Genomic DNA, 15,000 nt, shown 5'->3' with positions numbered 1-15,000 from the left:
CATTGATTTATGTGTTGTCTTGTACAGGTGAGTTGTTTTGCACAGGTGAGTTCAGTGATGTGTGCGTTGTCTTGTGCAGGTGAGTTGTTTTGCGCAGGTGAGTTCAGTGATGTGTGCGTTGTCTTGTGCAGGTGAGTTGTTTTGCACAGGTGAGTTCAGTGATGTGTGCGTTGTCTTGTGCAGGTGAGTTGTTTTGCACAGGTGAGTTCAGTGATCTGTGTTGTGTCTTGTGGCAGGTGAGTTGTTTTGCACAGGTGAGTTCAGTGATCTGTGCATTGCCTTGTGCAGGTGAGTTGTATTGCACAGGTGAGTTCAGTGATCCATGCGTTGTGTCTTGTGGCAGGTGAGTTCAGTGATCTGTGCATTGCCTTGTGCAGGTGAGTTGTTTTGTACAGGTGAGTTCAGTGATCCGTGCGTTGTGTCTTGTGGCAGGTGAGTTGTTTTGCACAGGTGAGTTTAGAGATGTGTGTTGTCTTGTGCAGGCGAGTTGTTTTGCACAGGTGAGTTCAGTGATCTGTGCGTCGTGTCTTGTGCAGGTGAGTTGTTTTGCACAGGTGAGTTCAGTGATCTGTGCGTTGTGTCTTGTGGCAGGTGAGTTGTATTGCACAGGTGAGTTCATTGATCTGTGCATTGTCTTGTGCAGGTGAGTTGTTTTGCACAGGTGAGTTCAGTGATCTGTGTTGTGTCTTGTGGCAGGTGAGTTGTTTTGCACAGGTGAGTTCAGTGATCTGTGTTGTGTCTTGTGGCAGGTGAGTTGTTTTGCACAGGTGAGTTCAGTGATCTGTGTTGTGTCTTGTGCAGGTGAGTTGTTTTGCACAGGTGAGTTCAGTGATCTGTGCATTGTCTTGTGCAGGTGAGTTGTATTGCACAGGTGAGTTGAGTGATGTGCGTTGTGTCTTGTGGCAGGTGAGTTGTTTTGCACAGGTGAGTTCAGTGATCCGTGCGTTGTCTTGTGGCAGGTGAGTTGTTTTGCACAGGTGAATTCAGTGATCTGTGTTGTGTCTTGTGGCAGGTGAGTTGTTTTGTACAGGTGAGTTCAGTGATCTGTACATTGTCTTGTGCAGGTAAGTTGTTTTGCACAGGTGAGTTCAGTGATCTGTACATTGCCTTGTGCAGGTGAGTTGATTTGCACAGGTTAGTTCAGTGATTTATGTGTTGTCTTGTGCAGGTAAGTTGTTTTGCACAGGTGAGTTCAGTGATCCGTGCATTGTGTCTTGTGGCAGGTGAGTTGTTTTGTACAGGTGACTTCAGTGATGTGTGTTGTGTCTTGTGGCAGGTGAGTGCAGTGATCTGTGTGTTGTCTTGTGCTGGTGAGTTGTTTTGCACAGGTGAGTTCAGTGATCTGTGCGTTTTCTTGTGGCAGGTGAGTTGTTTTGCACAGGTGAGTTCAGTGATCTGTGTTGTGTCTTGTGCAGGTGAGTTGTTTTGCACAGGTGAGTTCAGTGATCTGTGTTGTGTCTTGTGCAGGTGAGTTGTTTTGCACAGGTGAGTTCAGTGATGTGTGTTGTGTCTTGTGGCAGGTGAGTTGTTTTGCACAGGTGTGTTCAGTGATGTGTGTTGTGTCTTGTGGCAGGTGAGTTCAGTGATCTGTGCGTTGTCTTGTGCAGGTGAGTTGTTTTGCACAGGTGAGTTCAGTGATGTGCGTTGTGTCTTGTGGCAGGTGAGTTCACTGGAGGACAGGTGCCAGCAGCTGCAGGATGACCTGTTCGCCGCCCAGGACGAGCTGATGGCACTGCAGGAGAAACATGAACAGGTGAGTCAGTACACAGCAGTCTTTTTGTGTTATATTGTGCAGTGCTGTGTTTGAATCGTGCAACGTTGTATTCTGTTGTAACTATACATGTTCTGTTGTATTGTACTGTGTTTCTGTTGTACTCTGTTGTGTTGTGCTGTGTTTGAATTGTGCAGTGTTGTAATCTATTGTACTTTACATGTTCTGCTGTATTGTACTGTGTTCTTGTTGTACTGTGTAGTGTTGTGCTTGTTGAATTGTGTGACGTTGTATTCTGTTGTAACTATACATGTTCGGTTGTATTGTACTGTGTTTTTGTTGTACTGTGTTTGTGTGCGACATTGTATTCTATTGTACTATACATGTTCTGTTGTACTGTGTTGTGTTATGTTGTACTTCTGTGTTCGTGGGTTGCAACTCCCACGTTCACTCATATGTACACGAGTGGTCTTTTTACATATATGACCTTTTTCACCCTGCCATATAGGCAGCCATACTCCATTTTCAGGGGTGTGCATGCTGGTTATGTTGTTGTGTTTCCATAACCCACTGAACGCTAACACGGATTACAGGATCTTTAATGTGCATATTTGATCTTCTGCTTGCATATACACATGAATGGGGTTCAGGCTCTAGCTGGTCTGCACATGTATTGACCTGGGAGATCAGAAAAATCTCCACCCTTTACCCACCAGGCGCCGTCACCGAGAATCAAACCCGGGACCCTCAGATTGAAAGTCCAATGCTTTAACCGCTCGGCTATTGGGCCTGTCGTTGTGTTGTACTGTGTTGTGTTGTATTGTACTGTGTTGTGTTGCATTGTACTGTGATGTGTTGTATAATACTGTGTTGTATTGTGCTGTGTTGTGTTGTACTATTTTGTATTGTACTGTGTTGTATTGTTCTATGTTGCGTTGTATTGTACTGTGTTGTATTGTACTATGTTGTGTTGTACTGTATTGTACGGTATAATACTATATTGCACTATATTGCATTGTACTGTGTGCTGTGTTGTATTACACTGTTCTGTAATGTATTTATTGTGCTCAACGATGTTGTCATACGTTGAGTTTGTTGTGTCAGGTGGCCCCACGTGATGGTCAGAATTTAGTTTTCAGACACAGATAGGGAGCATACAGCCTATAAGACACAGGGGTTAGATTTGAATTTTTTTTATTTTTAAAGTAGCGCTTTACAGGCCGAAAATTACGGTATGCATGCACTCAAGGCCTAGGGCTCTGCCGGTCAGGGCTTGACCCCGGGGGCCGCTTCGGTAGCCAGAAAGGCCTGGTCCTGATGCCTGAAACAGATGATGGCTTCCCCCCCTGACACCCCCCCCCCTCCCCCGGGCCCGCCATCTTTCTACCCCCTCCACCCCATCACCCCCTTTTTAGGCCCTAGGAAGGTGGGGTTTTTTTTGGGTTTTTTTCTCCACGCTGCTGCGCTCCTCTCCATTATGGTGTCAGAATGGTCAGTGTGATGACCGTGGACACCGACGGGCGCAATAGCCGAGTGGTTAAAGCGTTGGACTGTCAATCTGAGGGTTCCTGGGTTCGAATCACGGTGACGGCGCCTGGTGGGTAAAGGGTGGAGATTTTTCCGATCTCCCAGGTCAACATATGTGCAGACCTGCTAGTGCCTGAACCCCCTTCGTGTGTATATGCAAGCAGAAGATCAAATAGGCACGTTAAAGATCCTGTAATCCATGTCAGCGTTCGGTGGGTTATGGAAACAAGAACATACCCAGCATGCACACCCCCGAAAACGGAGTATGGCTGCCTACATGGCGGGGTAAAAACGGTCATACACGTAAAAGCCCACTCGTGTGCATACGAGTGAACGCAGAAGAAGAAGAAAAAGAAGACCGTGAACACCTACCAGGAAGAAGAAGGCCTAAGTGCCGTGGGTCATGCAGCTGACAGGCATCTGCCTAGCAGATGTTGTGAGAAAAGTGAAACTGAAAATGAACACACATTGCACACAGGCTGTCCTGGAAGCTGAGGACGCTCGCTGTGAGATGCTGAAGCAACAGGCCCAGGCCATGGAACAGGCGTCACAGGTTGCCATCGGTGCTGCCTGATGTGGAGGTAGCGTATCTTTGTCTCTCTGTGTGTGTCAGTCTGTCTGTCTGATCGTCTGTCTGTCTGTCTGTCGAACAAGCGTCCCTTCTAGGGGGAAAAAACAACAACAACAAATGATTATTCATTAATGTTTTTCATGGTGATCGCTTTGAATTGTTTGAATGTGTGTTACTTCACACACACACACACATTCGTATTTGCACCCCTCAAATGCACACACATACATGCACACATTTGTATATGCACCCCTCACACACACACACACACACACACACACACACACACACACACACACACACACACACACACACACACACACAATCACACACACACACACACACTCCGCTCAGTACAGTTTTTCATCTCATCCGAATGTTTAGCATCCAGACCACCACTCAAGGTCTAGTGGAAGGGGAGAAAATACTAGCGACTATAGGATTCGAGCCAGCACACCCTGATTCTCTCATTTCCTAGGCGGACATGTTACCTCTAGGCCAACACTCCACATAACTAACTCAGTATTGCTCCCCGGACTTTCCCCACAGATGACCCATTTATATGGGTAAGAGATAAAATCACCAAAAAAACAATGTAGGAATTTATGAACTGAAAACTTCCAAACTGATCAGTAACATAACGAGTTAGCTGGGGACAAAATATAAATCCTCCTCCCTTCTTTTGCAGTCGTATAGTGTGATGATGACAGTATCCATATTTTTTGTTTGAAATTTGCACACCCTGCTGACTTGTAAATGAATCCAGGAAAGCAGAAAGAGTTTGAAACAGATTAAATTCAGAACGTTATACAGCCCAGATAGGGCCCCTTCCTTCAATTCTGTTGTCTGCCTTGTGGCTGAGACGAAACTGGGTCAGACGCCATTGTTGACAGGCACTGTTCAGGTGACCCAGTCACCACGAAAATAACTCTCCTGCTCGTGAGCACAGCAACACACACACACTGCATTGATTGGTCGCAGTGGAGAGTGGAAAGGTCAGTTAAGATATTCTAGTGTCCTTATGCAAATTAGGTGCCAATCCAAAAATTCAAAACTATCTAAGGCCCAGATCTGGGCACTTCGTCTGAAATGGTTGTAAACAGTGGGGCCCCAACTGAGGCCTTTCTTCCGGAGTGAGTTAAGATATTCTAACATCATTATGCAAATTAGGTGCCACTCCAAAAAACTGAAAACTATCTAAGGCCCCGATTGGGGTCCTTCTCCTGTACACACATGCATATTCACCCCCCCCCACACCCCCCACATTCCCCTTTCCACCATTCAGCCTTTCTTACCTGCACACACACACACACACACACACACACACACACACACACACAAATATAACAAAAAGTGCAGCAGCAAGTGTGGAGTGATGGCCTAGAGGTAACGTGTCCGCCTAGGAAGCGAGAGAATCTGAGCATGCTGGTTCGAATCACGGCTCAGCCGCCGATATTTTCTCCCCCTCCACTAGACCTTGAGTGGTGGTCTGGACGCTAGTCATTTGGATGAGACAATAAACCGAGGTCCCGTGTGCAGCATGCACTTAGCGCACGTAAAAGAACCCATGGCAACAAAAGGGTTGTTCCTGGCAAAATTCTGTAGAAAAATCCACTTTGATAGGAAAAACAAATAAAACTGTATGCAGGAAAAAATACCAAAAAAATGGGTGGCGCTTTAGTGTAGCGACTCGCTCTCCCTGGCGAGAGCAGCCCGAATTTCACACAGAGAAATCTGTTGTGGCAAAAAGAAAAACAAAATACAAATACAAAATAGTTGTAAACAGTAGGGCCTTTCGTCCGGAGTGAGTTTCACAAAATTCCCTCCTCCTGGCAGGATCTGGAATCCTCACTGGCGGCAGCCAACAAACAGCTGCAGGACTCCCTCAACGAACTCAACCTGGCCAACACCAGGATCGTCCAGATGGAGGAACAGTGCGCGCAGCACACGACCCACCTCAACAAACACAGGGACGAGATCAAGTCCCTCACCACCCAAAAAAACACCGACCTCGCCAGAATCGCGGAGCTGGAAAACCAGCACGCCACCACCTCTGCTCGCTTGTCAGAGTCCCAGGCGGAGGTGAAGAACCTCGCCTCGCAGAGGGACACGGATGGATCCAGGATCGGAGACCTGGAGAAGCAGTGTGTGTCCGTCTCCAAGCAACTGCAGCAGCTCCAGGCGGAGAACAAGGCGCTGGCTTTCGAGAAGGACTTGGACTCTGCCCGCATCGTGGAGCTGCAGAGCTCGGAGAAGGCCATGAAGCGCGACCTTCAGGAGAGTGTTGCCGCGCTGACGGAGGCGAGGTCACAGCTGAGCGACAAGACACACATGCTGGACGGGGTTTCCATGGAGATGGAGGCGCTGAACCGCGAGCTGCAGTACCTGCGGGAGTCATCCAGCAAAGAGGTCGCGTCCAGGTCGCGGGTCGACGAGAGTGTGAAGGTCATGGAGGTCGAGGTCAGGCAGCTGGAACAGGACAAGCGGGAGTTGTCAAGAAAGGTGAGAGAATTCATCCGTGTTGGTGGTGGGTATAGTTTTGTGTGTTAACGACATGGCGAAAGAATTTTTGATGAGAGGGTTGGGTGGGGTGGGGGAATGGTATCGTATAATTTTTAAAATTTAATATGGTGAATTTTTTTTTTTTTTAATCTTCATTGATTGACACTCAGTTATGTTCAGCCAAGTTGTGATGTGTCCTTATACTATGAACATTTTATGATAGTTCTGCTAAGCGAGCGGCTGAAGCGTGATTTTCAACCACGTTCCACTTGCTTGTGTTGAGATAGGACGTCAGAATGTGCACATCGTGCACATGCCACTATGCATGCACGTTATACAGGCATGTTGCAGACAGATTTACAGTATGGCACCTGTACACACATGCATGTTCACCTCCCCGCCACCCCCCCAATTCAGTATGTCATGGAGATGACTTTTCAGTCAGTCTTTCTTTCTTTTCATTCTCACCTTCTCTCTTTTGTGTGTGTGTGTGTGTGTGTGTGTGTGTGTGTGTGTTACTCGCTTCCGTTTTGTACAGATGTGAGTGATGTTGTGTCTCTCAGTTTGATGATGTGTTATACTTGTACATTATACATGTATTGAGTATAACAACATTTATATGCGTATAGTTTTGTGTGTCTCTTAGAACAACGGCAGATGTGTAAGTCAGCCAAAGTGTGAATATCTTCACCGTTGGAAAATAATGATTCATTCATTCATTTTTTTTTTGCAGATTAGAGATTGTACTTATTTAATCTGGCATTCTGTATTAATTTTACAAAGCTCTGAAACAGTTGCATATGGTTTCAGCGCAAATTTGATTACAAACTGAAAGTGATATGAACGCTTAAAAAGAAAAGAAAAGAAAAAAAAAGTCTATAATTATTCTCCTATCATACGATACACTTGTGTGATTGGTGTATAATTGTCACCTTCATTCCCGGGGCCTTGGATATAACATTTCGCATTTCTCTCTTGCAGTTGACAGATGCTGTGGATGCCCATGAGCGGATGTCGCAGATGCTGGAAAAAGAGAAAGCAAGGCATTCAGGTAGGTTGTCGGCATAGTTGTCGTTGTCTTTTTGTTATCACACAGATAATACAGGTAAAATGTTGTCATTCTTGTTTGTTTTTGTTTTGCTGTTGTTGTTTTTTTGCCATTGCATAGATAGTACAGATTAGTTTTTGTTGTTTTGTTCTTGCCATTTTGTAGAGATAAAATGTTGTTGTTGTTTTTGCCATTACATAGATAATACAGATGAATTTGTTGTTGTTGTTGTTTTTGCCATTTTATAGATAATAGAGATGAAATGTTTTGATGAATTATTGTCATTCTTGCTTTGTTGGTGTTGTTGTTTTTGCCATTACATAGATGATACATATTTATTGTTGTCGTTGTTTTGTTGTCGTTGTATTTTGCCATTACATAGATGATACATATTTATTGTTGTCGTTGTTTTGTTGTTGTTGTATTTTGCCATTACATAGATGATACATATTTATTGTTGTTGTTGTTTTGTTGTTATATTTTGCCATTACATAGATGATACATATTTATTGTTATCGTTTTGTTGTTGTTGTATTTTGCCATTCCATAGATGATACATATTTATTGTTGTCGTTGTTTTGTCGTCGTTGTATTTTGCCATTACATAGATGATACAGATAAACTGAGACCAAGCTCTAAGCACTTTGCAAACATGGAGTCATTTGTACAACAGGCTGCATACCTAGGTAGAGCCGACTGACAGCTGCCACTGGGTGCTCATCATTCATGTATCATTCAATCAGGTTTCAGTCATACACACACACATATACAGACATGTAACATTTTATGTGTATGACCATTTTATTTATTTACCCCCGCCATGTAGGCAGCCATACTCCTGTTTTCAGGAGTGTGTACACTGGGTACGTACTTTTTTCCATAACCCACCAAATACTGACATGGATTACAGGATCTTCAATGTGTGTGTTCAATTCTCTGTGTGCGTTGACACATGAAGGGGGTTCAGGCACTAAGGAGGTCAACACTTATGTTGACCTGGGAGATCAGAAAAAATAACCACCCTTTTACCCACCAGGCGCTGTCACTGAGATTCGAACCTGGGACCCAGCACTTCAAGTCTTTCATCGCCATAGGCGACTTTAGTTGGCTAGACAGTGCACCGCCATAGGCAACTTTTGTTGACATGGAAGGTCGTGTTGATAAGACCATTTTTGACTCACTTGTGTATACAAAGTTAGTCTATGTTTTAACCCGATGTTCGGTTGTCTGTGTGTGTGTGTGTGTGTGTGTGTGTGTGTGTCAGTGTGTCTGTGTGTCTGTGGTAAACTTTAACATTGACATTTATTTTCTCTGCAAATACTTTGTCAGTTGACACCAAATTAGGCATAAAAACAGGAAAAATTCAGTTCTTTCCAGTCATCTTGTTTAAACCAATATTGCACCTCTGGGATGGGCACAAAAAAAAAAAAAAAATGAAGCCTAATTATATGCAAACTGCATTTACTGTTATATTTATATTTTTTGTATTCTCTAAACTTGGCACTTTGATCTGATATTCTGACCCAACAACAAGAGCAGTCATTATTATCATTATTTGTTCAAACAGGAACTTCGTTTGCTAAGCATGGAAGTTTTATTTATTTTGCAAACGTTTTGGTGCAGATAGTAAAAAAGGGAAATTACTCTGTAATTAATGCTAGGGGACTTAATTTGCTTTAAACTGATCTTTATCATCTTAAACATTACATTTTGAAATTATACTCAATACATAAAAAGCTTGGATTTTTTTTTTAAGTGTATCACAAGCGAGTCTTGAAGGCCTTGCCTCTCTTGTTTCACATTGTAGCAAAGCTTGACAGCTGCAGCCAGTTTTCCCCCCAAAAGAACGATGACTCACCTTTGCCCACTGACCAGGTTTGAAGTGAACATTGTCTTGTTTTGATATGAACCGAAGCCTGCGACTGAGAGCATCATTTCTGAAATATTTGGCGCTGGGAGTGTTTTTCACACAGAAACTTGGCGGTGAAAAAGTTAACCGCTCAGCTATTGCAGCCCGTTAGTATTAGTATTATCCCTGAAAGGGCCCCCTTGCTTTGTGCAGGCCCCCATTAGTATCAGTACCCTCCCTGAAAGGGCCCCCTTGCTGTATGCAGGTCCCCGTTAGTGTGATCCCTGAAAGGGCCCTCTTGCTGCGTGCAGGCCCCCACCACCAGAGTGCGCGCTACGTGGAGCAGTTGGAGATTGACCTGAACGCGGCCAACAAACAGATCCGCTGTCTCCGTGACGACCTGCAGCACAACCAGACGTCCGTCTTCAAGCTGGAAGCCGACAGCTCCGCGCAGTCGGTTAGTCAGTCAGTGCACTGTGTTGTCGTTTTGCCGTGCTTTGTGTAGTGGTTTTGATTTCTCTGTTTCTTCGCTTCTTTTCCGGAGTGGTTTTGTAGTATTGTGCTGCACATTTGTATTTCTCTTTTTTGTCACAACACATTTCTCTGTGTGATATTTGGGTTGCTCTCCCACGTCGCTACACTGAGAGCCCCACACATTTTTTTGGTATTTTTTCCTGCGTGCAGTTTTATTTGTTTTGAGTGGTGGTCTGGACGTTAGTCATTCGGATGAGACGATAAACCGAGGTCCCGTGTGCAGCATGCACTTAGCGCACGTAAAAGAACCCCTGGCAACAAAAGGGTTGTTCCTGGCAAAATTCTGTAGAAGAATCCACTTTGATAGGAAAAACAAATAAAACTGCACGCAGGAAAAAATACCAAAAAATTGGTGGTGCTGTAGTGTTGCAACGCACTCTCCCTGGGGAGAACAGCCCGAATTTCACACAGAGAAATCTGTTGTGATAAAAAGAAATACAAATGCAAAATTAAACCAGTGTGCTTACATTTCCTCTGCTTCATAGTCGGGTACATTACCACTAAGCCAACACACCACTTGGAGTACGGTTTTTATGTGTGTGACCATTTTATACCTTGTCATTTAGGCAACCTTACTCAGATTTTGGGGGTGTGCATGCTAGATTTGGCTCATATTTCTATCGCCCAGCAAACTCTAACATGATTTATGATATCTTTAAGGTGTGAATTTGATCTGCATGTACACACACACACACACAAAGGAATGCTGCTTTTAATCTGAAGCACCTTGTTGGTTCAGTATTTAAAACACGGTGCATAGAAATGCAGAAGAAGACGGGCGCAATAGCTGAGTGGTTAAAGCGTTGGACTGTCAATCTGAGGGTCCCGGGTTCGAATCACGGTGACGGCGCCTGGTGGGTAAAGGGTGGAGATTTTTCCGATCTCCCAGGTCAACATATGTGCAGACCTGCTAGTGCCTGAACCCCCTTCGTGTGTATATGCAAGCAGAAGATCCTGTTAAAGATCCTGTAATCCATGTCAGCGTTCGGTGGGTTATGGAAACAAGAACATACCCAGCATGCACACCCCCGAAAACGGTGTATGGCTGCCTACATGGCGGGGTAAAAACGGTCATACACGTAAAAGCCCACTCGTGTGCATACGAGTGAATGCAGAAGAAGAAGAAGAAGAAGAAGAAATGCAGAAGAAGATTTCCATTCGAACCCTCCTTTCTATGTGCCAGGCCAAATACGAAACGATGGTGGTTCACTTGGAGGACGAGCTGAAGGACTTACGACAACAGCAGCGACGGGAGTCCGACAACATGGGGGACAAGGTTGCCAGCGCCACCTCTCAGTTTCGTCACGCACACGCCGAACTTGTGGAAAAGGAGAAGGTAACTCATGTCAGAGTGAGTCAGGATGATATGTATTAAAAAAACCCAAAAAAACCCACCAAAAAGCAAAATAAACCAATCCCCCCAAAAAACCCCTCAAAAACTGAAGGAAGGAAGTGTTCGTTGGTAAGAGAATGTTTGGATGGAGTTTGTGTGAGTATGTATGTATGTAGATAGATACTGATATAGATACAGATATATATGAGAGTGTGTGTGCATGTGCTTGAGTGTGTGCTCACGTCAAAATGTACGTGTGTGTCTACACATGACTGTGTGTGTGTGTGTGTGTGTGTGTGTGTGTGTGTGTGTGTGTGTGTGTGTGTGTGTGTGTGTGTGTGTGTGTGCAGACCATCACAGAGCTGCGGCGGGAACTGCTGCGGTCCCAGAGCGGTGTGGAGAAGCTGCAGGCACAGCTGGACTCTGAGCAACATGCCCGCAGTGACCTGGAGAGTCGCAACGTCACCCTGGAGCAGGAGATGAACAAGGTGGGTGATGGGGGTGTGTGTGTGTGTGGGGGAGGGAGTGGGGGGAGAGATTTCTTTTTTTTCTTCTTCGTTCATTGGCTACAACTCCCACGTTCACTCGTAAGTACACGATTTCTTTTCTTCTTCTTCATTTGTGGGCGACAACTCCCATGTACACTCATAGGACACGATTTCTTTTTTTCTTCATTCGTGGGCTACAGCTCCCACGTTCACTCGTATGTACACGATTTCTTTTTTTCTTCTTCATTCGTGGGCTAAAACCTCCATGTTCACTCGTATGTACACGATTTCTTTTCTTCTTCTTTGTTCGTGGGCTAAAACCTCCATGTTCACTCGTATGTACACGATTTCTTTTCTTCTTTTTTGTTTGTGGGCTAAATCTTCCATGTTCACTCGTATGTACACGATTTCTTTTCTTCTTTTTTGTTCGTGGGCTAAAACCTCCATGTTCACTCGTATGTACACGATTTCTTTTCTTCTTCTTTGTTCGTGGGCTACAACTCCCACGTTCACTTGTATGTACGCGATTTCTTTTCTTCTTCTTTGTTTGTCGGCTACAACTCCCACGTTCACTTGTATGTACAAGACTGGACTTTTACGTGTAAGACCGTTTTTACCCTGCCATGTATGCAGCCATACTCCGTTTTTGGGGGTGTGCATGCTGGGTATTCTTCTTGTTTCCATAACCCACTTAACGCTGATATGGATCACAGGATCTTTAACATGTGTATTTGATCTTCTGCTTACCATATACGCAGGACAGGGGTTCAGGCACTAGCAGGTCTGCACATTATGTTGATCTGGGAGATCGGGAAAAAAATCTCCACCCATTACCCACCAGGCACTGTTGCTGAGATTCGGACCCGGGACCCTCAGATTGAAAGTCCAACGCTTTCACCATTCGGCTATTGTGGGGGTGAGGGGGGGTTTGGGGTGGTGGGGGGGTGGGGGGGGGGCGGATAGACTTAGATGATGACGTGGAGAATTGCAGCATCACCCTAGGACAGGGTGGCTAATGAGGGAGGTGGTCGTGGGGGGGGGGGGGGGGGGGAGCTTAGATGATGACACAGAGAGCCACAATGTCACCCAAGAACAGGAGATGAAAAAGGTGAGTGATGGGGGGGAAAGGAGGGAGGGCAGGTGTGTGTGTGGGGAGCGGGGGGGGGGGGGGGGGGGGCATAGATGATGATGTGGAGAATTGCAACGTCACCCTAAGACAGGAGATGAACAAGGTGAGTGATGGGGGGGAAAGGAGGGAGGGCAGGTGTGTGTGTGTGTGGGTGGGGGGTGGGGGGTGGGGGTGGCATAGATGATGATGTGGAGAATTGCAACGTCACCCTAAGACAGGAGATGAACAAGGTGGGTGATGGGGGGTAGGGGGAGGGGAGTGGGAAATGTGGGGGGAGGGGGGGGGAGGAGACACTTTGATGATTTATTCATTTACACAAAACAGCAGCACACCATATCCCACCGTACCACACACCAGTACAGTACACCACATACCAACACACCACCACACACCACCCCACCCCACACGCCACATACCAACACACCACCACACACCACCCCACCCCACACACCACACACCAACACACCACCCCACACCACACACCACATACCAACACACCACACCACACCACACCACACCACACACCACACCACACATCACTCACACACCACATACCAACCACACCACCCCACATCACACATCGCACACCAACCACACACACACCACACCACACACACACACAACACCACACCACCACACCCACCCCACACCACACACCACACACAACACAACACACACCACCCACACCACACTCACACACCTACACAACCCACACCACCACTCACACACCACATACCACACACCACCACCACCACCACACCACACCACACCCTCCCACACAACCACACAACACACACCACACCAACACACCACACACACCACATACACAACCACACACCACCACCCACCCCAACCCACACCACACCAAACCACACACCAACACCACCACCACACCACCCACACCACACCACACTACCCAATTACAACCTACATAACCACACCACACCCACCCATCACCCACACCCCCAACACACCACACACCACACCACCCCAAACCACACACCACACCACATACCACACTACACCACACCACACACCACACCACACCACACCAGACCACACCACACCACACCACACCACACACCAATATGTATAGTAGGGGGAGGGAAAGGGGAGGGGAGACCTAGATGATTTGAATCATTTATACAACATACCACCACACCTCACCGCATCACACCATGGCACCCACCAACACACCACACCACACCACACCTCACACAAACACACAACACCACACCACACACCACATTACCCACCTACACAACACCACACCACCCCGCACATCACACCCCATCCCACACTACACCACACCAGCACCACCCTACATCACACCACACCTTCCACAAACACAACACTACACCTCACACCAACACACCACATTACACACCTACATTACACACCTACACACCACCACCCCACCCCACCCCACCCCACACCACACCACACCACACCAAACCACACCAACACCACCCCACCCCACACCACACCACACTACACCACATTACATACCTACACAACCCCACCCCACCCCACCCCACCTCACCCCCACACACACACCACCACACACACCCCCCACCCACACCACACCAACCCCAACAACTACACACCACACCCCCCCTCACCCAACCCACCACACACACACACCCACAAACACTCACACCCAAACACCACCACACACACCAACACACACACACACACCACACACCCAACACACCCACACTCACACCACACACACACCCACCACCACACCAACACACCCACACACACCACCACACACACACCACCACACACACACCACACCACACCACACCCACACACCCACACCACACAACACCACACCACACACACCACACCAACACACACCAACACCAACCACCACCCACCCCACCACACAACCCACCACACCACCCACTCACACCACACCCACCCAACTCCACCACACCACACACACCACACCACACCACACCACACCACACCATGCCACATCACACCCCACCCAACTCCACACACACCACACCACACCGCACCACACCACACCACAACCACACCACACCACACCACACCACACGTTACCTGTGTGTCAGCGGTGTGACAGTGTGTGTGTGGTGCGGACAGGTGTGGGGCCAGGTGAGGACACTCATGGAACGAAACAACCACCTGGAGACCGCCAAGAATGCCGCTGAAGAGGACCTGGATCAGGTGAGGGTGATGGTGGTGGTGGGGAGGGGTTGTGAGGGTGTGGGTGTGGGGTGTTTGTGTGTGTGTGTGTGTGTGTTTGTGTCTCTGTGTGTGTTTGGGAGGGTGTATG

At 46.9% G+C, this 15,000-nt stretch overlaps 1 protein-coding gene across 1 annotated transcript in view; it reads left to right on the top strand.

Annotated features, from left to right (window-relative positions):
• The window catches only part of LOC143301792 (uncharacterized), a 105,799-nt gene that overhangs the window by 44,922 nt on the left and 45,877 nt on the right, over window positions 1-15,000 (top strand). Inside the window, exons 15-22 of the mRNA XM_076616184.1 lie at window positions 1,661-1,753; window positions 3,717-3,806; window positions 5,646-6,311; window positions 7,293-7,362; window positions 9,520-9,665; window positions 10,926-11,078; window positions 11,426-11,563; window positions 14,808-14,891. Of these exons, the coding sequence (XP_076472299.1) occupies window positions 1,661-1,753; window positions 3,717-3,806; window positions 5,646-6,311; window positions 7,293-7,362; window positions 9,520-9,665; window positions 10,926-11,078; window positions 11,426-11,563; window positions 14,808-14,891 (1,440 nt within the window). The remainder of the gene's footprint in view (window positions 1-1,660; window positions 1,754-3,716; window positions 3,807-5,645; window positions 6,312-7,292; window positions 7,363-9,519; window positions 9,666-10,925; window positions 11,079-11,425; window positions 11,564-14,807; window positions 14,892-15,000) is intronic.

The sequence above is a fragment of the Babylonia areolata genome, chromosome 28, assembly GCF_041734735.1.
Source record: "Babylonia areolata isolate BAREFJ2019XMU chromosome 28, ASM4173473v1, whole genome shotgun sequence".
In the NCBI taxonomy this organism is placed as follows: domain Eukaryota; kingdom Metazoa; phylum Mollusca; class Gastropoda; order Neogastropoda; family Buccinidae; genus Babylonia; species Babylonia areolata.
This window is presented reverse-complemented; position numbering and strand designations above follow the sequence as displayed.